General features: G+C 46.6%; 1 protein-coding gene across 1 annotated transcript in view; it reads left to right on the plus strand.

Annotated features, from left to right (window-relative positions):
* ME3 (malic enzyme 3) overlaps positions 1-26,486 on the plus strand; it is a 130,326-nt gene that overhangs the window by 67,203 nt on the left and 36,637 nt on the right. Inside the window, exons 2-4 of the mRNA XM_054164774.1 lie at positions 722-855; positions 2,506-2,655; positions 21,757-21,832. Of these exons, the coding sequence (XP_054020749.1) occupies positions 722-855; positions 2,506-2,655; positions 21,757-21,832 (360 nt within the window). The remainder of the gene's footprint in view (positions 1-721; positions 856-2,505; positions 2,656-21,756; positions 21,833-26,486) is intronic.

Consider the following 26,486-nt stretch of genomic DNA (forward strand, 5'->3'; position numbering starts at 1 on the left):
GGGAGCAGCTGAGGGAACTGGGATTGTTCAGCCTGCGATAAAGGAGGCTGAGAGGAAAAGTTCCTATTCTTGCTGTAGCAAGGTGGGTGTCTATCTGTTCTCCCAAGTAACAAGCAATAGGACAAGAGGAAGTGGCCTCAAGATGGGCCAGGGGAGGTTTGTGTTGTATATTGGGAAAGCTTTCTTCACTGAAGGAGTTGTCAGGCCTTGGAACAGTCTGTCAGGGAAGTGGTTGAGTCACCGTCCCTGGACGTACATAAAAGACTTGGGGATGTGGCACTTAGGGACATGGTTTAGCAGTGGACTAAATTAAATGTTAGTTTAGAATTTGGACTCATTGATTTTAAGGGCCTTTTCCAGCCTAAATGATTCTATGATTCTAAACTTGTTATGTCATATCTCAAGGACTGTGAGACCTGGGCTCTCAGGAAGGCCACTGGAACTAGTGGGCAAGAGCTAATTACATAGCATAAGAGGAGTGTGAAATGACAGAACACATAAGAATGTATGCACTACAAAGCTGCATACACTAGGGAGACCAACCCAATTCGAAGGGCACAAGAGCCCTGTGGATGCTGGGAGTGCTGATCCAGGAGCTGTACAGCCTGGATGATCCAACCCCCGCAGTCCCTGCAGGGTAGGACTGCCTCCAGGGCCTCAGGGACTTCATGCTGGTGCTTGCTTTCCTCTTTTAGAACATGCCTTCCTCTTTTCCTCCCAGGGAATGGCTTTTACACTTCAAGAGAGGCTGCAGCTGGGAATTCATGGCCTTCTTCCTCCTTGCTTCTTAAGCCAAGATGTTCAAGTCCTCCGTGTGCTGAAGACCTATGAGAACAAATCGAACGACCTAGACAAGTATGTCAAAGCAACTTATTTCCTCCTCCCTCCCTGTTTTTAGTTTTCAGTCCTTTGAAGCCCCCAGGAAGACTGAAGGATGCTGCTTCAAGGCACACAGGTCTCCCTCAGAGTCACTTTTTTCCATCTGTCCATGCTCTCCAGCACCAGGAGCATTCATTACAGCCTGGCCACCTTCCCCTCGTTAAGTCCTGTCCTAGAGTAGCAGTGGTACCAACTTTTCCTGCCACCAGATCGCTGGGGAGCCCTAGCAGCAGGTCACTGTACTTTGGGTGCAAATGCACAGTGAAAGCACAGTCCCTGCCCCAGAGCACTGGAGGCAGAGTGAACAGAAGTACTGCCCATACCTGTCTGTATGCACATCAATGCATTCAATAAAATGCTGGATGGAAGAGCAGAAAGAACCTGCCAGCTGGCAGGAAATGAATTCAACAGCCCAAACAGATCAAATGATGTGCATTGACCAGTCTTTGTGCTCCTGAGCTCCCATTGCATGCAGTCTTGTTCATCAGGGTTAATGATGGAAGATGGCCTTTGCCTCCTGCTTGTGCTGGAGAGTGGGGTTTGCATCTCCACCTGTTTCAGCTGCCATTGATGTGGGGACTGAGGCAGCAGGGCTCTTCTGCAGAGCAGTTTCATTGCCTTTTCTGTGTTACAAAAGCCTGTGTGATATGTTGCTGGCAGCGTGTGATGCCTTTTTGAAGCCCCACTGCAAGGCTGGGTGCTGATCACAGAGGCAGTTTGTCACTATGGTCATAGAAGTTTCCCAGACAAACACATCATTTGCAGGTTCTCTTTACTTTTCTGAGTTTTTCATTTTGCTGGCTGCAATTTGACAAATTCATCCTTAGCCATGAAGGCTTTTCAGGACAGAGAAATGTGACATACTCTGTGTCACTAAGTGGTCACATGAGTCCAGTGATGCATGCAGTGAGTCTGGGCAACGCTGAGAGACACTAACAAAACTGATTTCACATTTTTATTTCCTAAATTCATGATTTTGTCTCTTTTTTTTCCCCCTCAAGAATGGCATTTGGCTGTCCTCCTGGTTGCAGTGACTAAGTGAGAGTGCAGGATAATGGAGAGAGAGGTGGTGTGGAAATATGTTAGGAGAGGTGGTGCTTTGAAATCAGAAATGTGCATGTGTGCTTATTTCATCTTCTTCACTGCATAATACATTTGGATGGTAAAGGGGATCTGCTCTGTCCCAGATAGTCCTGAAGTCTACTTTTGAACATTTGTTTTTAATTGCTTTAATTTGTTTTTAATTGTGAAATTCTGAGGTTATGCATGGTTGATTCTATTCTATTCTATTCTATTCTATTCTATTCTATTCTATTCTATTCTATTCTATTCTATTCTATTCCATTCCATTCCATTCCATTCTACTCTATTCTATTCTATTCTACTCTATTCTATTCTATTCTTGGTGTGACTTCCAGCTCTGCTGAGTCTTTGTGAGCTCTTGGTGAGGATGGTGGAGCTGATGAGGCCCTCTGGGAAATTTTGTTCCAAGTACCTGATCCTGGTATAGCTCTGCAGAGTGTCAGGGCTTGGGAAAACTGAGTACACACAGAGTGAGCCAACTGCTGCATTTTATGAACCAACCATAAATACTGATAGACTTCTATTTTATATTTTGCTTGTAAGGTACATTGTCCTCATGACCTTGCAAGACAGGAATGAGAAGCTCTTTTACCGAGTGCTGACCTCCGACATCGAAAGGTTCATGCCCATCGTTTACACCCCGACAGTTGGCCTGGCTTGTCAGCAGTATGGTTTGGCTTTCAGGAGACCACGGTGAGTGAAGAGACTCTTCTTGACCCTTTATTTAATTCCATAGAATCAGAGATCATCAAGTCCAACCTATCACCCAACACCTCAGGACTAATTAAACCATGGCTTCAAGTGACATGTCCAATCTCCTCTTGAACACCTCCAGGGATGGTGACTCCACCACCTCCCTGGGCAGCACATTCCAATGGCCAATTACTCTTTCTGGGAAGAACTTTCTCCTCACCTCCAGCCTAAACCTCCCCTGGCACAGCTTGGGACGGTGTTCTGGTGCTGGTTGCCTGGGAGAAGAGACCAACCTCTACCTGGCTACAACCTCCTTTTGGGTAATTGCAGAGAGCAAGAAGGTCTCCCCTGAGCCTCCTCTTCTGCAGGCTAAGCAACCCCAGCTCCCTCAGCCTCTCCTCACAGGGCTGTGCTCCAGACCCCTCCCCAGCTTTGTTGCCCTTCTCTGGACACCTTCAAGTCTCTCAATGTCCTTCTTAAACTGAGGAGCCCAGAACTGGACACAGGGCTGAAGGTGTGGCTTAATCAGTGCTGAGTACATTGGCAGAATGACTTCTCTGCTCCTGCTGGCCACACTATTCCTGATGTGAATGTTCCTTTTGTCTCAACAGCCCATCTTTATGTGTGTGGCCCAAAACATCTAAAACTCAATCTCTCATCAAAAGATGGACCAGCAAGCACTTTTGTGTGTGCACATTTGATGATGAGCTGGGGAGTCGAGAATAGCTCTGCCTCCTTCCTATAAACAGTGAACAGAGTGGTTTTGTTCTCAAACAGTACTGTACAGTCTGTGTACAGTCTGTGCAGCCTAGCTCCAAACAGCTCTCTGAGCTTATGGCTGCAGCCCTCCCCATCTGCTGTCTCAGGAGCCCTGAGTGCCTGCTGCAGTGCTGGCATTTGAGTAGTTGCTGGATTTTAGATACATTGTGCTGATTTGGAGGTTTTGTCTGCACTGCCACAAACCTCCCCCCAAGAATCAGCTTCATAAGAGGTGCTGCTCTGCATCGGTGCCTTCCTCGCTGCTCAGAACAGCTACCATCTGAATTCATGCAACGCTGAACACTCTGTACTGTGGTGGAAGGCCCTGCCCTGCTTAACTCTTTTTAATGATTAATGTTTAAATAAAACCCTCATTAGCATTCTGAAATACAGTTCAGGCCTAGCCTGAAAATTCAGTGGTTAAGCTTCAGTTTTCTTTGCAAGCTTTTTGTTCCTTTGTCCTCGAAATGTACCGGTGAGCAGATAAAGATTTTAACTTTGGCTGCAGAAAGATGCAAAGGAGAGGAGAGGAATAATATCAGGTTAAATAATATCAGGTTAAAAGCATTCCACCAGCATGACATGTGACTGCAGTTTCAACTGAGAGTGTCCAGTTTGGGGCACCTCAATACAGGAGAGATGTGGAGCTGCTGGAGCCAGGGCAGAGGAGGGCAAGGAAGCTGGGTGAGAGCCTGGAGAATAAATCTTATGAAGAGTGGCTGAAGGAGCTGGGGATGGTTAGTTTGGACAAGAGGAGGCAGAGGGGAGACCTCATTGCTGTCTACAGCTACCTGAAAGGATGTTGTAGAGAGGCTGGTGCTGGTCTCTTCTCACAGGTGATTAGTGACAGAACAAGAGGGACTGGCCTCAAGCTGTGACTGGGTAGGATTTGACTGCACATTAGGAAAAAAATGTCACAGCAAGAGTGGTCAGGGGCTGGAATGTGCTGCCCAGGGAGCTGGCTGAGTCACCAGCCCTGGCTGTGTTTAAAGGCCTGGGGATATGACTAAGGGGTGAACTTTGCAGAGTAGGGTTATTGGCAGGACTTGGTGAGGACCTTTCCCAACCTGAATGGTTCTGTGATACTGTGCAAAAGCTGCTGTAGAGAGGATGACATTGGCAAAGAACATTCAGGTTATATAGGGGAAAACACTTTCTACTTATATGAGAGTTAAGTTCTGGAATGGGCTACATAGGGCAGCTTTACTGCAGCTTTACAATAAAACCTAATCAATTGTTGAACAGGATTATATGATAAGGCTTCCTCTGACAGCAGAGCAAAACTGAATGGCTTGTCCTCTCCAGCTCTAGGTGCTATGTTCATCCTAAAACATCAGTAAAATCCATTTGCATGGGTGTCCCTTTGTTTTAAAGACCTTCCAGTACAAGTACAATTAGAAGAGTCAGCTTTTCAGAGTGCCAGTGCAGCTTAGGCTAACAAACACAAGAAGAGGTAGAAATCCAGACTTAAATCCTAACTCCTGAGCTCCCCAAATCTGCAGGTCCCAATGATTTTAACAGGAAGTGCTTGTATCCCACCCTGAACTAAGGGTCTTGCAGGCCAGCTCCTGATAGACATAACATGATCCAAGAGAGAAACTATACCCTGCAAGAGAGTAAGGGGCAGATTGACAAGAAAAACTCATATGAATGCTTCTTGTCACTTTACATGCTGTAACAGCTCTTCCTTTTTTGCAACAACAACACCCTTTTGCTAAAAAAACAACTTGACTGACACCACATCCAGGGCTAGGCTGAACTTCCCTCTACCTCTTGGGAAAACAAACTCCCTGCCACCGGAAATTCAGAGTACGAAGGGCATGGTAGTTTGTGCTTTCCTGTGGAAGCCATGGGCTGGAATCCAGAAGAGCTCCAAACCCAAGTTCAGCAGTCAAACTGTCAGACTAGGAGAACAGATGTCCTTACCACATTGGGAGCATGCTGGGGGGTGATAACGTGAGAGGGAAGTGAGTTCCTGGAAGTGGAATTCTCCAACAGCAACAACTGCCGAAGGAGTCTAGGACATGGAGCAGCAGCCCTGCTTTCCTCTGCATAACAGTAGGGGTGGAAAAGAAGCACAGCTCCCAAATATTGTTTTAACTTCTTGCACAGTAAAGGCAGACTGCAGGCAAAGACACAGTGGCTGCGTGTTCAGGAATTGCAGCTGTGAATTTTGAGTAGCTGAGAAGCAGCAGTGTGCCGTTCCCTGCTTGACAGTGCTCCTTCTGACCCACACAGCCCCACAAGTCTAGGTAGGCAATATCCACAGCCCTTCCCTCATCCAGCTGTCATAGAAGGAGATCAGGTTGGTCAGGCAGGATCTGCCCTTCATAAACCCCTGCTGACTAGGCCTGATCCCCTGGTTGCTCTCTATATGGTGTGTAATGGCACATGAGATGATCTGTTCCATGACCTTCCCGGGTGCTGAGGTCAGACTGAGAGGTCTGTAGTTTCCCAGAGATCCCAGTAGCAGACTGGGATCACATTCAGCCTGATGGTTTCCTTGCCTGTAGTCTGTGCTGTTCTGTCCAGTTTGTCCCAGTCTTGAGTCTCCTGCTTGACTACATCTCTTCTGAATTGCACCATGGAAGACTGAGCACCGCTTTGCCACTGGCAGTGTGGAGGAGACTGGAGCAGTTAGCTGTGAACTTTTGCTAACATGTCCTAGCCTGCCCTCACTCTTTTTTTGGCACTGTCTGAATGGTCTGGTCACTGTAATTCATTTTGTCTTCTCCCTGTGAATCTTTGACACAATTATCTACCAAATATGTGCCACTCCATAATTGTGCTTAGTATTTCTCCTCACTGCATGTCCTGCTGTGAACTCTGTCCTGCTGTTTTTGGGTCATCTCTCCACTGAATCAAATTCTTTCTAAATTTGTCCTTCAGAGTGCCCTGCCTCCCAGCCCAACTCTTAGGGCAGCAGGGAGCTGATCTGAATGTTCACTGCAGCAATTACCTTTTAATCCAAACTGTCCTATTTAATGTAGTTGAGCAGGCAGGAGAGACATCTCAGCTTTTAAATACCATGTGGTGATGCAGCATGGATGGACATGCACTTACAGCACAGCATATGCTGAGGAGGGAGGTCTATAGAATATTATGCAGTCTTTCTGTGGCCACAGCAGCAGCAATTAGTGACCTATGGACACAATAAACTTCTTCCCTATACTGAGGTCTTCCTCAGCCCTATTAGTGCTTGTCTTTATATTTGAAGGTTGACCCTGGAAAGATTAAAGCACAAGTAATTTGCTTACAAAGCAGCTCTTGTACAAGAGCATCTGAAAATAGTCCTATGAGGTCCAGCAGGGTTTTTCTCATCAGAATACATTTATCAGCGTTCACATGGCTGCAGATTTTGTTTGCCAGATACTGCTGCCATAATTGCAGGGCTCAATGCCTCTTTTCACAGAATCACAGAAACATTCAGGTTGGAAGAGACCCTCAGGATCACCAAGCCCAACCCTACTGTACAAGGTTCACCCCTAAACCATATCCCCAAGCACCCCATCCAAACAACCTTTAAGCACAGCCAGGGTTGGTGACTCAACCCCCTCCCTGGGCAGCACATTCCAGTACCTGACCACTCTTGCTGGGAAAAGAATTTTCCTAGTGTGCAGCCTAAGCCTACCCAGTGCAGCTGGCCTTACCCCTGGTTCTTACCCGTAAGGACTCAAGCCTATCATCACCTTCATTAACGTGCGTGGTTTCCCGCGTCTCCCTAGCACAGAGGCCACTCCACCACCTCTTCTTCCTTGCCTATCCCTTCTGAAAAGTGGCAACCCATCGACTGCAGCACTCCAGATGTGGGAGTCATCCCACCCAGCTTTCTGTGATGGTAGATCATACATTGTCTTTTACCTTTCCTGGTCTCTATATACGAAGCCTTAGGGGTGGACCTTTAACCTGCGCTTTTACAAGGCAGGTGTCTGAAGGTCGAGACTCCTTCCAGGTGCAGGTCTCCAGCATCCTCTCTGCCAGCAGGCTTATCTGCTCCAAATGGGATCAGAGAGCTGCTGTTCTTTCCTTTCAAAAAGCTGCCAAAGCAGCAATCTAAAACCATAGGCTTTCTCTGCTTCTCAGCAAAAAAATAACTACTAGGAAAACCCACTTGCAGCCACCCAGCTCTTGGCATGCTTGTCTGTGATGCCCACAGTCTCCTCACTTCTTCTGATGGGCCAGGCAGAGTGCCTGATACCTCAACAGGTTCCTGTCTCTGCCGTCCCCAAACTCCTACTGCCATTCTCTTCAGGAGTCACCTTCTTCAAGCAGATTTGTTGGAGGTATTTTTGCTCTGTGTCCTCAGACTTTTTCCCATGAGATGAAGAAGACTCAGGGATGTAGAATGACCATAAGGGAGCTGGAGCCATCAGATGATTAAAAGCGACCTTCTGGCACTGTTCCCTAAGAGCTCCGAAGTTGTTTCTGGAAGGTGGCTACGCTGGATCACAGTTTTCCAAGCAGCTCCCTGCAGAGTGAGCAGTGTTCATTCAGTCATGCAGTGAGGGTTCAGCTCTTCAGGCCAAAGCACAGTGTCCCTTGATGGTTTGAGTTTGTAAAATTAAAAGCCAGAGAAGTTTGTACTGTACAAATGCAGGTTGAAGCCCAGGGAACCTTCATCAGAAATTTGGTAGGAGCAGGACTTGCAACTTTCTGAGACACTTGCAACGTTCTGCTCTGGGCCCTTCAGTTTAAGAGGGACACTGAGAAACTTGAACATGTCCAGAGAAGGGCAACGAGGCTGAGGAGAGGCCTCGAGCACAGCCCTGTGAGGAGAGGCTGAGGGAGCTGGGGTTGTTTAGCCTGGAGAAGAGGAGGCTCAGGGGAGACCTTATTGCTCTCTACAACTACCTGAAGGGAGGTTGTAGCCAGGTGGGGGTTGGTCTCTTCTCCCAGGCAACCAGCACCAGAACAAGAGGACACAGTCTCAAGCTGTGCCAGGGGAAGTTTAGGCTGGAGGTGAGGAGAAAGTTCTTCCCAGAAAGAGGAATTTGCCATTGGAATGTGCTGCCCGGGGAGGTGGTGGAGTCACCATCACTGGAGGTGTTGAAGAGGGGACTGGATGTGGCACTTGAAGCCATGGTTGAGTTAGTCCTGAGGTGTTGGGTGACAGGTTGGACTTGATGATATCTGAGGTCTTTTCCAAGCTTACTGATTCTATGACTCTGTGATAAAGAGGGAGGAAGGATGAAACCTTGTTCATTGATCCCATCAGCAGGGAGAGTCACCATTGTCTTAGGAAATGTTTCTAGCAGCCCTAAAAGCTGGTCAAGAGTCATTTCTGGTTCAAAGTGATGACAAAATATTCTGTGCAAAGAGAGAAAGGAAGGAGGGAAGGAAGGGAGGAAGGTTGGGAGGTGCATAGCAGCATTGTGATCTTTTTGCTTTCTTTTTTTTTTCCTTTTCTGGGTTTTGGGCTTTTTTTGGTGTAAAAATGTGCTTAATGAAGCACAGCACTGCAATGCATTTAAAAGGTATTTTTTAAGCTGGAGGATCTCTTTTCATCATGGCAGTGTCTTTGGAAGATACCTTATACTTTGTCACAGGGAGAAAGCACAGAGGGAACTTATCTCAGGGCTTGGAATGAGGGTTTTATTTCTTCTGTGATAATGAGGGATAGTTTATTACAGTGACATAAGAGCACACTCTCCTTAGACACTGGCTAATTCATGAGCACACTGGTATTTGAAAGCATAAAGTCATCAGCTGCTCCTCAACAGCTTTTGGCATCCCCTAAGAGCAGGACTGGAACAGGTTGGAGCATTGCTTTTGGAGGAAAGCAGCAGGGACAGGAGACAAAAAGCCATGCATAAGTTCACCCTTCTGGAGATGTAAATATCCTTGACAACTGACTGCAGAACAATGCAAAACATGTTTGGGTGAAGCTGAACCTGGAGAATGAGAGCTAACAGGATGCAGATGGTGTGAAAATTAAGTCTGACAGAATAATGATCTGTGTCTCTGATGAAAAATGAGCAAGTGAAACATCAGTCAAGCTACAGAATTGTCAACAGAGCTCACTCTGCTGAGGTGCCTTTGATGGTGTAGCACAGTCTGAGCAGCAGGAGAAAGCCACCTGGCATTTCTAGAGACTGTAAACCCAAACTAAATGGAAATTAAGGCAAAGGTGTAAGCCCTGTAGATGTGTCTCTAACCACAGAAGTGTCAGCACTTCCTCTCCTTTAAAACAGTGGAGACCAAAAGTGAGTAGGAAGACTGGATTTTTTTATTGATGTCCTGAAAATTGTACTCTGGAATCCCTCTAGGCCATCTCTACTCCATGTGAAAACACTGGTTGTCATAACTTCTCTTGTCGCCACCAGCCTGCTTCAACCTTCTTCCAGAGGCAGCTGAAGTCAGTGTAAGAGGAGATTAATGTGTCTATTCATCTGCATCCAGATAACATCACCACAGGCAATGCACTGGCCTTGCAATGCACTGAAGGGGGGTAAACTGGAAAGTACATGAAGGTAGTGTAGAGTCAGGAAGCCCTGAAGAGGCTGGCAGGATATATAGGTGGGAAACAGTCCTTGGATACGGTCCACTGTGATCTGGTATAAGTGATCCTGCTCTGGCAGGGGGGTTGGACAAGGTGATCTTTCAAGGTCCCTTCCAACCCCTGTGATTGTGTGATTCTGTGTGGACCAGGTCATGGAATGAGGAGGAAGAAGCCATGACTGGAGTAGGTGAAGAGGAACCAGTAAGCACAGAGGGAGCCCAAGGCTGCTGAGAACAGCTCAGCCTGCTGGAAACCTCTGCTGAGAGGTGGCAAAGTAGTTCAGGGGTTTCCAGTGCTCCTCCTGAGTTGACTCCACTGTTTCCAGACAAGTCTTTTCATCATGCTTGTCCCTTCTGTTTCCCCTTCAGTTGAGTGGTTCTCAAAAGGGGTTGAAGGGCACGGATTGACTTCTGGGTGTACAGGGAGAAGAGCTGAGATATCAGCCATGATCTTAGGTACCATAGAGACTGGGATAATAGGATGGACACTTGGTGTGTACCTCAGTCATGCAGTGGGAGTGAAAAGGGACTTGCATCCTTTTTTTCATTACAAAAACAATCAGTGCTGCTCCTTCCCCATCTCCATTCGTCTCTCTTCCTCTCCCTTACCTTTCCTGCACAAAATGGACAAGGCTCTAGCAGCCAAGAGCAACTTCCATGGAGATGAAGTTAACAGCAGTGTCTCATATTAATTGATGAAGGTCAGGCTTTCCTTTGCTGTCAGAGGTGATTTAGATTTAAGTCTGTTGAAAGTCCCTGACTTACCAGGAGAAGCTCATAGGAAGAGGTGGAGTTGGCCCAAAGAAAGACATTGACTTGGTGAAGGAAATTCAAGAGGATGTGTTTGTCTTTAATCTGGCACAAATCTGTGCTGCTGCCACGAGAATCAACCCCACCTTAAACAGAAAATGCCAAAGACAGGGAGGAGGGAAGAGAATTATTTACAAATTTGAATACCAGGATGTAAAATGGAGGGGAAATAGCCCCAGCTGTCATGGAAACCTCAGACAGCAACATCCATTGCATTGTAGCACAGCATCCCCTGGCCTCGGGGACAACTTTTATGAGGAGCAATCCTCTCTTTTTTAAGTGTTTATGTTATGTAATATTTATAGGATCATGGAGTCATTCCAGTTGGAAAGGACCTTTAAGGTCATCAAGACAGACCATTTTCTAACACTGCCAAGTCTGGTGATAAGCTTTGTCCCTTAGCACCACATCTCTGCATTCATTAAAGACCTCCAGGGGTGGTGATTCAGCCATCTCTCTTGGGAGCCTATCCTAGAGCCTGATTACCCTTTCAGTGAAAAGGTTTCTAGGGTGCTAGGTTGCATGGTTTAGTTGGTTGGGTGGTGTTGGATGATAGGTTGGACACAATGATCTTGAAGGTCTCTTCCAACCTGGTTTACTCTATTCTATTCTATTCTGTTCTATTTATGTATATGGTGGAGTCTCCCTCTGTGGAGATCCTCAGAACCCACCTGCATGCATTCCAGTGTGATCTGGTATAGGTGATCCTGAGGGGGGTTGGGCTGGATGATCTGTTGGGGTCATTTCCAACCCCTACCATTCTGTGATTCTGTAATTCTGTGCTATATTGATTTATATTCTAACACATTCCTAAATGATGCATCTTTATGCTGTGAGCTGTGTTGGGATTTCGATGGCCCTGCAAGGTCCTGTGAGATGCAGTCTCACAGTGTCGCTACGCAGGAGCTGTGTCAGAGCTACCCTCTCTCCTCTCATGGCAGGGCAGCCATTTCTGAAGCAAAGGGAAACTCAGCAGGCTGCATGAAGAAGTGGTCTGCATTTGCCAGAAACTTCCCCAAAGAGTCTTCACAGAGTGAGGCCTTCTGTGCTCTGACACTGTCATCTTTAGCTTGCCTGGGGTCTGCTGTGTTTGGGGGCTTGTTTCTGGAGAGCCCTGTGTGTGGGTTGGCATTTTGGTAATGCAAACCACACACATCTTCTGTGCCTGCTCAGGGGGCACCTGCTGCAGAAGCTGCTGCTATTTGCTGCAGTCTGTGGCAAAAGTTACTGATTTTTGATTAGGTGGATTCACTCAGAATATAGCAGGTGAGATTGTATTGATCTGAAAGCTGATGGCTCTGACATTGTCAAAAAGAAGGTTTCTTTTCTTTGTCAAACTTTGTCCTAATTCTGTGGTCATTCTTGGGGCTTCCTGCAGTGCACTTTCAAAGTGAAGGTGTGGGTCTTGGAAGATTTTGCACAGCACAGGAAGGAAATATCATTAGAGCAGGACTCAATTTTACTTCCCAGGGCTTTTTGATCCCACCTTATCCTCTGTATTATCAAGTAAAACACAAGACATTATGTGCTTAGCAGTGAAAACAGATAAGGACTTCTTGGTCAACATCACTGAGCACTGATTGCCTATCTCAACAGGTTTCTCTGTGCAACCCTGTAATCTTCCTGTTACTGAGGTACCACCAGGATCCAACACACAGGCCAGCTGGGGACTGAGCCTCCAAAAAGGGAGAGAAATTCAGGGGCAGAATCAGACTTTCCTACACTTAATGTTGTTTTTGAATGGAGGACTTCAAGCCCCTTGAGCATGATGAGCTTACATGCAGCAAAGAATACATAGAATAGAATACATAGAATAGAATACATGCTGAATGTCCATTCTTGCTGGTTGGTGAAATCCCTTGAGTGGTAGGATCCTGTGTCTTTCCTCAAAGCCTGTTCTTTATCCATGTGCATCTGTAAATTTAGGCATGGGTGGCAGAGCAGCTATGAACAGCCTGGTTTGCTCCCTCTCCCTCCTGCATACCAGCAAGAAGGGAGCTCTGGTTGTTGAGGGTAAGCAAGAGCTTGGATCTTACCCAGCCTTTGGCTCCAGGGCCTGCTCAGAGGTTCTCTTAAACATGGCTATTGAAACACCACTGCTGAAAAGGACACTGGACTAAGTTGGTTTCTGAAGTTGTCAAATACAAGCAGGATTTAAGCACTGAATGATGCTGTGGCACAGCAGTTCTCTGGCTCAACCAGAAAACCCAATCCTGAGAATCTGGAAGGTTCAAACAGCTCAGGGACAGCCAAGAGCAACATGGATCTGTTTGCCTCCTCCCTTAATCTTATGCTGTAGATAGCAGATACTCATTGGGGATCTGTCACCACTGATGCATAATGAGCAAACCCAGGAGTTCCCAAGTTGGTCTTTCTCCATTGCCTTACCCCTGGGGAAGGCTACTTAATCTTTAGACTATTTCCTGACCAGCAGAACCAATGAGTCCAGGATTCCTCTTGGTTTCTGTCCACTATCCCCTAACACTTCACATTTGTGATACTATCTGTTCCCTGCCACATCCTTTTCATCCATTGCCCACATCCACCTGTGCTCCACCATAGGCACCCACACCAGTTTGTGCTTCTCCTCTTGCCTCACCTCCTCTTTAGGAAGCAGCAGGCACAGCTTTGAGCACTCTGCTTGCTGTCCCCTCTGGTTTTCTATCTGTAGGGTTTGAATCCTGCCTGAAACCATTCCCTTTTCTCATTTTGTTTCCTGCACAGTCAGTGTTTTCCTCCTTTTCTCTGCCTTCTGCTCAGTCCTGCAGCCCAGGGAGGGTTCTAAGGTTTTACTAGGGCTGGGCAAGTGAGGGCTCAGCAGGAATTAGGCATGAAGCAGTGCATGTTATGTCTAGCTGCAAGCTATCTTTTTGGCCAACAATCAGAATAATCATTAGAGGAAGGTTTGTGTTCCACTCCCCAGAGTGGTGGGGACATGAATCCCATTAGCTTGTCCCTTTCTTTCAGCAGTGACTGCCATGGAAGGGCATAGGGACAAACATCTTTGAGACCTTTGGCTTTCTGCTAAATTTAGTTGAATTGAGCTAGCAGATGAGAGAGGAGACAAAATGATTGCATAAACTCCCTTTTGGGGGGAAAAGAACCCTAGACCCACCCCTGCTGAAATTAGTGTTGGGTGGCAATAACTTGGCAGATTAACAGATGGAGCCAGGAGCTTTGCTTGAGGCTCTGATCTGGACCTTCTTGCCTGCGGCAGGGGTTGGACTGCGCCAAAGAGCTGTGAGGGCTGCAGCCCGCAGCCTGCGTGCGCTGCTCTCTGCGCTCGGGAGCGATCGTTCCTATGTGCTCATGCAGATCTCTGCTCTGGTCTTTGGCAGGTCCTCCTGCAGCTTAGATGCTTGCTGTCCTCAGGATCATGGAGATTCCCCTGGGTGGGTTTGGTGGGTTCTCATTATTGTACCTTGGAGCCTGCACCCTCTGGCTCCCACCACAATGTTCCTGTCTAAAGCCCCTGCTTACAGCTTTAATCACAGGCAATCACTGCAGATTATTTGAAATGAAGTCTCTTACCATACTGAACTTATAGGATATTGCTTTATAAACCTCTGTATAGCTGTCATTAATAGTTTTTTGTGCTGGGTTCCTATTATGTTTTCATCAGTGCCTCAGGACACTGTACAGGCTACAAATAAAATTATCTAACCCAACAAAAAGTTCTTGGCTCCCGTTACAAACAAGTCTGCAAAAAGATGTGATGAATCACCACAGAGCTTTTGTCCAATCTGATGATTAATGGTACTGTATTTAGACAAATCAGTGCATGCTAGCACATAGTTTCTCTCCAAACCTGTGGCCCACAGGCATTTATACTCTCAAGCTCCCTAAAAGAGCCAAGCAGTTTCAAAGTTTATTTTGTTATTCTGAAGCCTCTTATCCTGTTCTGGCAGAGACCTGAACCAAAAAAACCCCAGCACCAGGGGTGCAGCTGGTGGAGATGTCTCTGGAGGCTCTCATTGCTCAACCTGTCAGTTTTGTGCGAGTCTTCAAAGTGTAAATAAATAAAACCAAATGCAGGGGCTTATTGTAAGCACATTTGACTGCATCCCTAGCACAGCCTGGCCTTTAATCAGCAGCAGCTCCTCCAGCCTCTTCTTCTGGCACAACGGTGACAGTTCTCTGTGGTTAGCATGCCACAACAGCCAAGGCCATCCGCTGATCCCTGCTTTGCCTTGTTCCCATGGACAGCCAAAATACCTGCCAGGGCCTGGGGCATCATTCAACCAAACTCCAAAGAGCACAGAGTGGCTTGCAGCAGTTAGCAGCATCCTGTCACAGTGACAGGTCAACTGGTCTCTGTCTTTACTCAGTGTGGAGACAAGTTTGCCATCTGAAGCTCAGGAGCCTTGCCCAAAGCTTTCCAAGAGTATCATGCCTTTATGTATGGCAATGGCTGTGATGCCCTTGTGTCAGAGCCCTTTCCTGGGCAGCCTCAGACCTCACTGTTGGTTGCTGACTGCTGTCTCACAAGTGTTTCATCACTGTTCAACAGCAGCTTTGTGCACACCTGGGTTTTGGCAAAATTCTGAGTCATTTCCTTGTTTGTTGCTTTTTTAGAGCACTGGGTTCCCATGGACTTCCTCTCTGTTCTGAGGGAAGTCCAGGCCCTACTAAGCCAAAAGACTAAAGGGCTTTTATATGGACAGATGCTCATCACCTTCAGGTTGTGCTCGGAGATGCTCTTAACCTTTGCTGTGAGTGCTTCCCTTCTGAGAATGAGTCTTTCCTGTGTGAATCCTGATGCCTGTCTGTCTGACATGCATACTGTGAGTGTGTTCACTTTCTTAGCACTGTCCCACCCTCTCCTTGCTTGTGGAACAAGTTCCCCTCATAGCACCCAGACTAGATGTTAATAAATGGAGGGGAGGGAAGAAACAAAAGCTTGAGTTCTGTTGCCATGTTTGTGATTTAGTTTTGCAATTCATTTCACACTGTCTGTAAGAAGGACATTGAGACACTTGAAGGTGTCCAGAGAAGAGCAACAAGGCTGGGGAGAGGCCTTGAGCACAGCCCTGTGAGGAGAGGCTGAGGGAGCTGGGGTTGCTTAGCCTGGAGAAGAGGAGGCTCAGGGCAGACCTCATTGCCCTCTACAACTACCTGAAGGGAGGCTGTAGACAGGAGGGAGTTGGTCTCTTCTCAAGCAACCAGCACCAGAACAAGAGGACACAGTCTCAAGCTGTGCCAGGGGAAGTTTAGGCTGGAGGTGAGGAGAAAGTTCTTCACTGAGAGAGTCATTAGCCATTGGAATGTGCTGCCCAGGGAGGTGGTGGAGTCACCATCCCTGGAGGGGTTCAAGAGGGGATTGGATGTGGCACTTGGTGCCATGGTCGTCATGAGGTCTGTGGTGACAGGTTGGACTTGGTGATCTTTGAGGTCTCTTCCAACCTTGGTGATACTGTGATACTGTGACTGTGTCTTGTGCTGGTTGACAGGCAGTGTGTAAGTATCTGAAGAACCAGGGACCTTAGCTACTCTTTCAATCCCTCAGCTCAGGAACCATTAATTACATACAGCAAAGACTGGTAGCTTCTGATGCCCCTGATGTTTCTTTCCTGAGATGCCATAAATATTCTATGTATTCTAAATAAGATTGATGAATTGATTGCTGTGTGGAAGGCATGTGGAACTTGCACTTGAGTTTATTGTGTTCTTTATGCTATATACCAAGCCCTGAGCAAGCCTGACCATTGCAGTGCCTGTCAATATTTGATAGTGCTGTGCAGAGAGATTTCTCCCTTATTGAGCAAGTATCTTTTTCTTCAGAGCCTAGTCCTTCTGGAGGAGGCAGGGAGGAAAAAGAGAAGTCAGGGGGGGTTGTGGTTTTCTACTCTTGTCAACTTAGGAGTTTTTGAGATCTTTCCAGCAATGTCTCTATTCCTCCAGAGTGACATACAAATATGGTCCTGTCCAAAGAGTAGGATCCTTTTGCTTCACACAAGCACACAAGTCAGCAATCCAGTGCCAATATCTGCTTTGCTCCTCTGTGGCTTTTAACCAAGGTGGTAAAGTGGGCAGAAGGAATTGCTGGCTGTTATGCCAAGTGCACAGAGCCTATTAATTGTATAGATGCAAACAGGTAACTGAAGTTGTAGCAGCAGTACCTGAAACCACAGGACAAGACTGTAAGAAGAATACAGCACTGGCCAAAGAAGTTCTGTGTGGATTTTGATACAGCAAATGCATTGATTGCATTGCATGGCATTAGATTTGGTTTGGTTGCATGTCAGAGGCAGCAGTAGGCCAGAAAAGTGGCTCAAGACAGCACCAGGAGGGTTGCAAACACAGCCACAGAAGCACTGGTAAGTGCCAAAGTAAAGCTATTAGGGAGAGGGTGGGAAACTTTTGAGCAGAGGAGCAGTGAGGAGAGCTTTGGAGCTATTGGGAAAGAAGTTGCATCACCTTTTTCACTCCTCTGTGTTTTGGGAAATGAAGCTCTCTGTAAATAAACAGTAGTGCTATAGAGATGGCCCTGCTGGCTCCATCATACACTGTTTGTGCTGATAGGGAATGGCTCACAAGGCAGCACTGCTGACCACAGGGATCAGAACGGGGAACACTGCTTTGCCTTTTTGAAGAAGTAACTGCTCACTGCATGCAAGCATTAAAGAAGAGTTTTGTTCCCTAACACCTGAGACATGTTAACATGTGCTCTTCCCACATGTCTACAAGAAATAAATGAATGGTCTTCTAAAAAGCCATCACTGCTGTCTGGCACTGCTTCCTCTGAGCATCAAATGTGCTCTCTTGTCCCTGCACTTCTAAAATGAGCCCTGCAATTCTGGGATTCTCTTCACTGTGAGTCCTTCAAAATGCCATCAGAATCACTGGTACTGAGCACCACATCAGGGTCATTCCCATGGGTCACATGATATGGAATCATAGAATCACTAAGGTTGGAAAAGGCCTCAAAGATCATCAAGTCCAACCTGTCAGCCAGCTTTCTGATTCCTGGAGCACATCCATGAACTCAGCCAGAACAAAAGCAGAATGAAGACTAAAATGTCCCTGGCTTAGGGATTCGTAAAGGTCATAAAGGTAGAACTGCCTCATTGTCTGTTTGTTTCTCTGAAGTAATGTATCAAACACAAGCCCAAGAGAGCTGCAGAGGGCATGCTGATAAAGCAGCATCTGTTGTGTTGCATTCCCTCTTCAGAATGCTTAGGCTGCATCTTTTCCCCAGGAAAATCAAGTTAATTGCTTTTATTGATGCTTGGATGTTTCTTATTTACTACTGGTCCACACAGACCAGCCTGTCCTTTTCAGTATTCAGAGCTCTGCCTTGTTGTCCTCAAAGGCACACAATAAGCTTTTGCTCCTATTAACTCTCTTACAAGCTGTGTGCCCTGGAGAGAAACCTGGCTGCTGCTCTTCCCTGTTCAGTCAGCAGCAAACCTTTTCCTGAGTTCAGAGTGATGAGCTTGTCTGTTCCTTCTGCCTGCCTTGCAGGAAGGATTTTAGGGAAGATTAACCCTCTGTGGACCTCTTACTTCAACAGGCTAGCCATCCTACCTCTGTGGGTAACTTTTGTCATCAGAGGGCAGAGCCTGACTCTCCTGGTGACCAGAAGAAATCACAGTTTTATCTGGGAAGCTGAATCTGGCTTACCCTGAATCTGAAGTCTGGTGTGTGTCTGCTTCCCTTTGCATACTCTTATAAACACAGTGAATTTGATGCACTGCCTGTCAGAGTTAGTTGTTTCATACTTGGCCCAAAAGTGGGCTTCTAGCTCACCACTACCAGGATGCCTTTCTGAATGTTTGAACACCTGATGGAGTGCACAGAGCCTGGAGCACGTTCAGGAGCATTGCCCAGCTGGATGCCTAAAGGCACTGGAAACTTGTGTTTTACTGAAACCAGGTGCTTGGCTCTTGGGTTCAAGGCTTGCCCTCTTCCTGAGGTGTTTTGTTCAGTAAGAGAGGTGACTTGCCATGGATTTTGCCTGGAGTAAAGTCCAGAGCAGCTCTTGTAAACTGTTGAGACTGTTTACAGAGGCCTGAGGTGATAGGACGAGGGGCAGTGGCTTCAGACTAGAAAAGAGCAGATTTATATTGGCTGTTAGGAACAGGTCCTTTGCTGTGAGGGTGGAACTGGTTGCCCAAGGAAGTGGTTGAGGCCCCATCCCTGGAGATATTCAAAGTTAGGCTTGACAGGACTCTGGGCAGCCTGATCTAGCTGAGGATGCCCCTGCTGACTGCAGGGGGGTTGGACTGGATGACTTTCAGAGGTCCCTTCCAACCCAGACCATTCTGTGATCCTGTGATTCATCTGAATTCCTCCATGGGGTGACAGTGGAGACAAGCAGCTACGACTAAGGATGTGTTTGGAAAGGACAGTGAATGTGTGTCATAGCCACTTTGTTTTCAGCAAATTCTCCACAGAAGCCAGTACACACTGACTAACAGCAACCAAACATGGTATTAAGGAAGGGAACACAAATGCTGAGAGAGCTGCCTCTGCATGCTTGATTCTCAGTCACCTACCTAGCTAGCTAAGCCAAGCCAGTTCTTCTTCAGCCAAACAAGGCTGTGGTGATGATAGGTGTGAGAGCCCTTCTCCCAGGTAACATGGGGAGAGCCATCAGATTTTGGAAGACCCAGGCTGAACTCATTCTACTGCTGTAAACCAACCCACTGCCCTCCCAAGACAACAGTCAGAGTCAGAAGCTCTTCAGAGGCAGTGGGTATCTGCCCTTTCCACTGGGTATGAAACAACTAGCAGTTCATCAAGCCACAGGGCTGGTGGTGTGTAGGTAGCCTGGTTTCAGCATCTTCTGTGAGCCCTGGATGTCTTTCAAAGGATAAATAAATAGCTGGTGGACTCCTTTCAACACTCTCAGGTTAGAAAGCACTTACAAGGTGCACTGTGATTCTCCTACACCTGTTTATGACAATGCCATATGCAAGCATGCCTCTGAAGTGCTGCAGTCTTCATGGTCCTGCATGAAACTGACTTCAGTCTCAAGCTGTCCCAGGGGAGGTTTAGGCTGAATGTTAGGAAGAAATTCTACCCAGCAAGAGAGATTGGCCATGGGAATGTGCTGCCCAGGGAGGTGGTGGAGTCACCATCCCTGGAGGTGTTTAGGAAGAGACTGGATGAGGCAGTTGGTGCCATGGTTTAGTTGATTAGATGGTGTTGGGTGGTAGGTTGGACTCAATGATCTCAAAGGTCTTTTCCAACCTGGTTTATTCTGCATTCTGATTGTATGAGACAGAAACTAGACACTTCAGCCATAGGTGTCTTTATTATGGATGGAAAATTAAAGCAGTTACATTAAAACTGTAGCATTCCTTTTTAAAGCATGTGGTATCTGTCTGCAATGATGCTACTAATTTGTGCTGTTAATCCATGGTTAACAAGTGTTCTCTAAACACAGCTGGCAGCAGTGGGGTGCCCCCTTTTTATGAAGCTCAACATCTTGTGAGTCCTGCCTCTGACAGGCCACGTGTAGGCTGTTGAATACATAGAATACACCAGGTTGGTTACTGGGCAGAGTTTTAAGGAATTATGCTGAATAAGTGAAACTTTTTTGGTGTTGGCTTGGGTTTGGGTTTTTTTCTGCATTTCTGATCTTTCTGTGTGATTGCAACTTGATCAGTGCTGAAGTCAGGGCTTCTTCCTTAGGGCTCCCACAGTTAAGTGTGGGAATAGACCTGCCCCGCTAGCAGAGTCATGTGAGAAAAGTCCTTGCTGTAGGGAGTGCCTCAATTGTGGTTTGTTATTCAGCACTCAAGTGGGCTTACAATAGAGGTTGTTTTAAAGCTTTCTCTACCCAGTGTTTCACATCAGAACCCCAAACCATGATCAGATCCCAACTTACCTGGGCTGAGCAATAGGAGAGAGATGTGACCACCAAAAATGCATTGCTCTGTTATTCCAGCTGATGCTAATCACTGGCTCAACTCCAGTTTTAGTGAGCAGGAAAATGGGGGGCTCCACCTGCCAAGAGGAGTCCTTGCATTAGAGCCCTTGGTGTCTGCAATTAGAGAGAGCATTGTGAGCACCATAAACAATTTCCCCTGAGACAGATAGGAAGGAGGTTGTTTCTTTGAGGCTGGAACTCCCTGGAAGGAGCTTCAAAAACCCCCAGAATATCTAAGCAGAGATCAGTTCCTGGGAGTAACATTATGCTGGGTATTGGAAGAGTCTCTGCTAAGGATACTGCTTTTATTGCTAACAGCAAAGAGGAGAAGTGTAGGCCACAGGTCTAAAACATACGTCAAGAATTCTGTCTTCCTGACTTTATGAAGAAGAAGGCATTGTCATTTAAAACTTGAAGACCTTTGTGTCGAGAAGCAGTCAGCCTTAGTACAATCAGGTAATGCTGCTGTCCATGCAAATACTTCAAACTGAGTTTTCATCCACACATTTAATTTTCTGTTGCACTTCTCATACTTTTTGGTATTTTTCGTGTGGTGACTGGGTCAGAAAAACAGTATTGCAAGGGCAGGTTTGGCTTGGTCACAGCAAATGCCATGGCAAATACTGATCTAATTGCATCCAGTTGGAGCTCTGTTGACTTGAGATGGGACCTGAAATGTCTCTCTCTGCAATGGCCATAGACACTACTGGCATTGGTACCTGGGCAAGAAGGATCATGCTTTCAGTGAACTGCCAGCAGGAAGCTTCCCAGGAGAGAAGGTGTAACAAGGTGTAAGGTAAAAACATCACACACTCACCCCTGCATTTACCAGAATCATTTTAACTAGGAGGCCTTTCTGCACTAAAGCAGAGTTTGCTCCCTGAAGCAAAGTTGTTTTACAAGGGTGAAATGTGCAACATCAGTTGAAGTTGCCTGAATTAAAGGTCTTGAGCCTTGGGGTTTTGAAATGAGAACTAAACTTGTTATTAGCAGTCCCCTGAGGTCTCCTTTCCATGACAGTGAACAGCCTGGCTTTGTGCACAGTAGCTCACTCCCCTGCAGTTTCAAGTTTCACCTGTTCTCCTTCATCTTGGAGTTACTGATTTTATGACAAGGCTTCTTTTTTCCTCTTTTTTTTGTTTTTTTCCTGTTCTTAGGGGGTTGTTTATCAGCATCCATGACAAAGGCCATATTGCAACAATGCTAAACTCTTGGCCTGAAGAAAATATTAAGGTATGTGGCATGTATGTGGACTGGGAAATTACAGAGAGTGGGATGGAAGATGGGATGTGAATGGACCTGCTTGGCATTATTTACAGAGCTGTCTGTTTCAAAGGATAAGAAAGAAATGCTGCCTTCCTCAGAGAGCTTCCTGCCTAGTGGCTGGACATCAGAGACTGTCATCTGTGTATGGCATCAAGAACATCTCTTTCAAAGGTGGCAGGACCTTGGGCAATAAAAGAGGGTGAATTATAAGGAATATGGACTGAGTAGAGGCCCTAGCAAAGGAGAAAGAAATCTGTGTGTTGGAGAATTCTGTGTCTAGCCTGAAACTTGTTAGATGTCCCAAAGCTCTTTAAGATATCTCTGAAACTGACTTGGTTGTAGAACTTCTTCCCAAATGCAGTGAGTCATGCAGCATCCAGAACACTGGCAGCTCAGCAGATGATGTTTGATATCCAGCAGCTGAAAATATTACTGATGCTCCACCCAAAAAGTGATCTTGTAGAGTGTTTTCCACTAAGGCTCGGGGCTGGGTGAGTCCCTGGCATGAAATAAAGTCAACATTTAAGACAGGTGTTGCCAGTCACCTCCTCCTATCAGGCTGAAAGAGCATGTGCCTGGCATTTCCCTGCCTATTGACAGAGCTTGGTCCTCTGTCAGTTAGCTCTTTCTTCCAGGAACAAAGGTTTGGCAGCTGAGAAAATCTTGCAAGCATTTTCCATTTCTAAATGAAAAAGGGAATTTGCCATGTTTCCAGACAAAGCAATCATCTTGCTAGAGCCTTGTCTCTGGGACCATGGAGAACAGCTGTAAGCTAGAGAGTTTGTCCTTGTTCTGTCCAAAGAATCCAGTATTTCCATTTGCTTCTGAGTTAGGACTGTGAGCAGAGCTCATTATGGCAAATGAAGATGTTTTTGCAGATGGGGAAACTGGCACAAAAAGGTTAGAGACTGTTGTTGAAGCAGCCCCCTCTGGCACCCAAAAGAGCCCACAGGGAGGGCAGCGGTCCGTGGAAGAGATTCAGACTATCTGCTTTCCCTGTCTGCCAGACTGCAAAGGCATCTCATTTCATCAGCATCACTGGTTTGTACCATAGGGTTCCCTCTGTGTTTGTACTCAGACTTCTCCATGCCTGAACTGGTAGACCCTGGAACACTTGAGGTTTTGAGATAAGTAAGGAGGCACCCGGGCTGCACTTAAGTCCCTGGAGGGACCTCGTTGTTTGAAGTCTTGGGTCACAGTGAACACCAACAAGAGTGAGTCCCATTAAAGACAGTGAAAAAATACCTGGAGATGCTGCCCCACTTTATGCTTTGTGGCTTCTAATGCTTTGTGGCGACAGCATTTCCTATGGAAATGGGAGATCTGTGTTGTAGGCCTGGATGCTCTGTCTGGAGGGGCTGGAAGGGCTCTCTGCTAAGCTTAGCAGAGCTTCAGCCAAGCTCTAATATGCCCCCCCTTTCAGAGCTGGGCTGCTCTGAAAGAATCAGAGTGCTGGGAGAAGAATGAGTGAGAAGAAGCTGCTTGTGAGCATACTTACATGAGCGTGTGACTGTGCCCCACTTTCAGGGCTGCTAATGAATTCTGCCATGAAGAAACACTGAACAGATGTTGCTGGCCCTCATGGGTGCCTCCCCTTGCTGATTTCCTCTCTGCTTCCTTAATCTTGTGCTCCTGTCTGTGTGAAGGCCAAATCAGAGCAGGAGGAATGACAGCAATCATACAGGCTGTGTCCTGGTAGGCTGTCATTCTGGGCAATGACAGTTAAGGGTTCAAACCATCTTTCAGTGAAAGTAATGTAGAAGGCATCTCTCCCATCCCTAGACAAGTCTGCTGCCCTGCAAGCTCCTGGGCTGGCCCTCCTACATTCCTGTCCTCCCTCCCTCCTTCCATAGGTTGTGCACCCTGAGGAGTGCCCTCAGCACCTTGAATCCCTGTCAGGATTTCTGCTGTGCAAGGCTGTGCAGGCTCACCCTTCCACGTAGCATTTGCTGCTGGTGCACTCGGGGCCCAGTTTCAGTTCATCCTAGGAAGGCTGACCTCATGCAGTCAGTGCAGAGAAGTGGGAATGCCAGCAGCAGGCACTTGCCTCTGTGCTGTCTCATACTTAGGAGCTGCAAAACTGAACCAGTTACATACAGCCCGTGTCCAGAATCATCTCAGTCAGTCTCAGCTGCCTGAAGACTTGGTGCCCAATCTCAGCTTGTGAGTACTTCTGAAGTGATCAGTGAAGAGGGAGATGAGCATCTTCAAAGAGAAGTGGCCTTTTCATCCCTTCCCAAAACAGCTGCTGGAGGCAGGAGTTGCACTCTGGATGTTTCTGTCTCTCACCATCAGCTAACAAAGGTGTGTTAGAAACCAGTTAGAGGAGGTCAGCTTGAGCTGCACAGCTGTCTTTTAGCCACAGACTTGCCTGGAGTCATCGAGAAAATGTGTAGCACAGCTGGGAGTGAAAAACAGGATCCTAGCTGTTAAAGCAGTGGTTCAGTGTGAAGGATCTGGCCTGCTCAGCCAGAGATCAATGGACTGTTTGTTGCCTTCTGATCACATGAGTGTGAGCAATTAAAACATAATTGTCACGTGCTTGTACATCAGGTACCCACTGAAACTTCCTGCTTTTCCTTTGCCCCATTGCTTTTTACATCCAAAGAGCTACAAACAAATGTGAGTCCACTTCCTGCTCTCTGGTGCAGACAGTAATGGGTATCTCCTGTGCTGGATTTTCTCTTCTCCTGTATTTTTCAGTGTTACCTTGGGTAGCTTTGGTACCTATGGAGTTCAACACATTTAAGCTGAAGAAGTTTTCTCTCTGGCTTCCCTGAAAACCCTTACTTGTTTGGATGAAAGGGGATCTGTGCTCCAGACAAATTCTTGCTTCATTAGAACTTAATTTCAAACTTCAACCACTCTCTGCATAGTTGGGATTTTAACTCCCTTTCATATAGATGGCATCAGTTTCAGGATGAACCTGCAGCAGTGCATGTGCTTGCTGCTTTCCCTATTCCCAGTACTGCCTTCCAGTCCCTATTGCATCCTCTGGGTGTGGTAAAGAAGTGAGCTCACACCCAGAAACAGATGGAGCCCACCCAAAAAGAGACTTTCCCATCACTGACACTGCACATTGACTCAGAAGGAAAAACAAACAGGAAAATGTTCAAACCCAGAGGTGGATAAGTGGGTCACAGCCATGGCTGAATTTCCTACAGTGGAGATTGTCCAGCCTGTAGCTGAAGGACAGATGTGCAGTGCAGTCCTTTCAATGGATCTTTACCTGAAGGATCATTTAGGAATTTTAACTCCTAGTGACAAAAAAATTAAGGCAACAGCACAACCACAAATATCCTACCTGTAGGAGAACCACTCAAAACCAATCCCTATTACATGCTGCTTGTCACTGCCATGTGCATTACACTCCTGGAATGTGCCATGCCTCAAACCACTAGAGAGGTTTTTTGGCTAGAGGGCCAAGTAGTTGTAAAAGGCAAAGCAGATAATGCATCCTCTGTATCTGTAGTTTCTCCTCAGGCTTATTCCTGAGCAATGCAGTGTAATGGAATTCTGCTGTGCCCTTACAAGCAATGGTTTAGTTTGAGGGAGAAAATAATCTTGGGATCTGTAAATAGTTTATGTTGAATAAGAAAATACACTGAAACAAATCAGTAGGATTCTTCCTGAAATAGGAAAATGCTGCAAGAGGTTTATTCCCTTCCCAGACAACTAAATCCTTCTTTGTCACAGGAATAAACCGATTCCCCTCCTCAAGGAAGCACCTCTATTGAGTTAGCTTCTAATCTCCCTGTCTTATTTCTCACTAAAGCACATCCATGTGCATGTCTTGTGTCCTAAGTTTGACCTTAACTTTGCAGATCAGCCAATAGAGAACTTCTCTGCAGTCTTCTCCTTTGAAATCCAATCTAGACTGTGCACTTCTGTCCCCCACAGTCTGATGAACCGTCTGATGTGAGCCCACTGCTCTCTGAAGTGCTGGGACAGTGCTAAAAGTTGCAGTTGAGTGTTGTATTTACAGCTTTTTTCCCACGGTGGGACTAGAGTCCACTATACTCCTGCCCCAACTGCCTGACAACTGCCCCAAAAAGTGCCTGACCTTGGGGACCAAGCCAGCAAACAGAGTAAGCTCAGAACGGAGAGGTTTAGTCAGACCTGCTTGGTCGTTTGCCTTCTAAGGGCTCAGTGATATACTCCGTGGGTTGAAGAGCTCAGCTTCAGGCTTGCAGTTTGGACAAGAGTAAGCAGGCTTTTATTTTCTTTCTTGTCACAAGAAATGGGGAAAAAACCTAAAATTATGGAGCAGAGATTCCAGTGAGGGTAGCACATGACAGTATTGCTGGAATGCAAAAGGCCAGCTGCACAGAGTTAAACTGCAATTGCTTAACTCCCAAGTGGGTGGAGTAGAAGGTCTGATATTAAACACATAGTGTGTGAGCCATGCCACAGGCCAGGCTGTTCCCCTTGGTGATGGCTTCTGTCTACCTGCCTTGGCAGTCAGAGGGCAGTCAGAGGCAAAGGCACCCAGTTATAGTGGGTTTTGTTTTGTTTCCTTCATGTTGGCTACTCTGCAGCAGTATGAAGACATGAGCTTGTTGCTCCCACAGGGGCAATTCATTCACCTCTTTACAAAGCTTTATTCCCAGAAAAAGATGCA

This window comes from Dryobates pubescens, chromosome 10 (assembly GCF_014839835.1).
Source record: "Dryobates pubescens isolate bDryPub1 chromosome 10, bDryPub1.pri, whole genome shotgun sequence".
NCBI lineage: Eukaryota > Metazoa > Chordata > Aves > Piciformes > Picidae > Dryobates > Dryobates pubescens.